Source organism: Centruroides sculpturatus, unplaced genomic scaffold, assembly GCF_000671375.1.
Source record: "Centruroides sculpturatus isolate CEXI.00-Female unplaced genomic scaffold, Cexi_2.0 scaffold7464, whole genome shotgun sequence".
Lineage (NCBI taxonomy): Eukaryota > Metazoa > Arthropoda > Arachnida > Scorpiones > Buthidae > Centruroides > Centruroides sculpturatus.
The window spans coordinates 1-1,358 of record NW_019391554.1 but is presented as its reverse complement, the minus strand read 5'-3'; the positions used below and the strand labels follow the sequence as shown (position 1 = coordinate 1,358).

At 29.3% G+C, this 1,358-nt stretch overlaps 1 protein-coding gene across 1 annotated transcript; it reads left to right on the top strand.

Annotated features, from left to right (window-relative positions):
- The first annotated feature begins 713 nt into the window (after positions 1–713).
- Positions 714–1,172, top strand: LOC111617582. Its single transcript, XM_023358864.1, has 3 exons — positions 714–749; positions 818–1,004; positions 1,087–1,172. Exons 1-3 carry the CDS (start codon positions 714–716, stop codon positions 1,170–1,172), a joined length of 309 nt encoding a protein of 102 aa, XP_023214632.1.
- Positions 1,173–1,358: the final 186 nt, after the last annotated feature.

The following is a 1,358-nucleotide window of genomic DNA, read 5'->3' as shown; positions in this document are numbered from 1 at the left end:
TATCAAGCGATCCAAATCCATCCGACATGGAATCCGAATTAACCATCGATAGGAGTAACAAAAGAAGAGTTGAAAGATTTTTATGGCACGAGTACATAATAATTATTCAATGGTATTTAGTTTTAGGAGATTCAAAAAAATAACTTTTATATTATTAACTTTTATAAAATGGGAAAAAAAACTTAATTTTTGGGATAGATATGAATTTTATGAAAAAACAAAATTGTAAACGCCAATAACCAGTAAAATCTTCATTAAGTCAGATGCCACTCAAGATCCTACCTACAAATCCCTTTCAGAAAAATGAACAGACAAACGATGTGTGTATTGCTCATTCCTTTATTTTAATTGTGAATTATTATTTTTAATATATCGGAATAATATAAAATTTTCAGCCTTTTAATCCATGGGGAAAAGGCTTTGGAAATCCCGAGCGTGATGGAAAAGGCAACGTATTACGACATTCAACAGTTCGTTCCAAAGATGTGGGAATACCAGATCCTCCTCCTCCTCCCGAAGATCTGGTATGGTTTTATTGTATTCTTATATAGATATTATATAAAATCTTTTAACGTTGAATAATTTAATAAGAGACATTAATTCAGTATAGGCTACTCGAGTAAATGGTAAAAATTATACTCATTCGCATTGTTGTTAACGAGTTACGAATGTATGCTCATATTCCCCCGGTCTACCCTATCAACTCATTCATTATGAATGGTCTCACTGAACGAGTCCTACCATGTACAGTACTATTCTCACTCAACACGTTCGTGTTGCTGTTCTAATGAAATAAAATTTATTAAATATTTTATAGGATTCTATTTTAAAATTCGGCCAACCGGGTGCCGGTGCACCTAATCGTACTAAATCTGGAAGATTGAAAACACAAATAGCGGGTGATGTGGATATTCGTTTTCAGCCTGCTCAAGCAGTTAAATTAAGTATAGAAAATCAATTAAGATACAAGAATACAGATAAAGAAAATTACAGAAGTGAACTAGGTAAGTAGTTATTTTAGTGAATACATTTTGCATTAATTAATCCATGATATCAAATATTAATATAAAAATTCATCACTTACAGACAATTTAATTCAGTCTAAACAATCTATTAAAGAACAAGAAATAGAATGGAATAAACAGAAGCAAGAAGAAATGGTAAGACATTAAAATATTTCAAATAAACATTATTTTGTTGTAATAACTAGGCTTATATTATAATTAATTTAACTAAATTATAATTAATAAAAAATTTTCATAGGTAATAAAATATTGTGATAACTGAATATAAAAATTTCATATATGTCTAAGTTACTTAGAGTTTTTGTGCAAAAGTAATAGGCCCATTGCTTTTTA

What these genes read in the sequence shown, in the direction of transcription:
- LOC111617582 (XM_023358864.1), top strand. Translation starts at nt 714, where the DNA reads ATGAATGGTCTCACTGAACGAGTCCTACCATGTACA. An exon ending in AACGAGTCCTACCATGTACA is followed by an intron (nt 750 to 817) that starts GTACTATTCTCA and finishes AATATTTTATAG; the next exon opens with GATTCTATTTTAAAATTCGG. An exon ending in AAATTACAGAAGTGAACTAG is followed by an intron (nt 1,005 to 1,086) that starts GTAAGTAGTTAT and finishes CATCACTTACAG; the next exon opens with ACAATTTAATTCAGTCTAAA.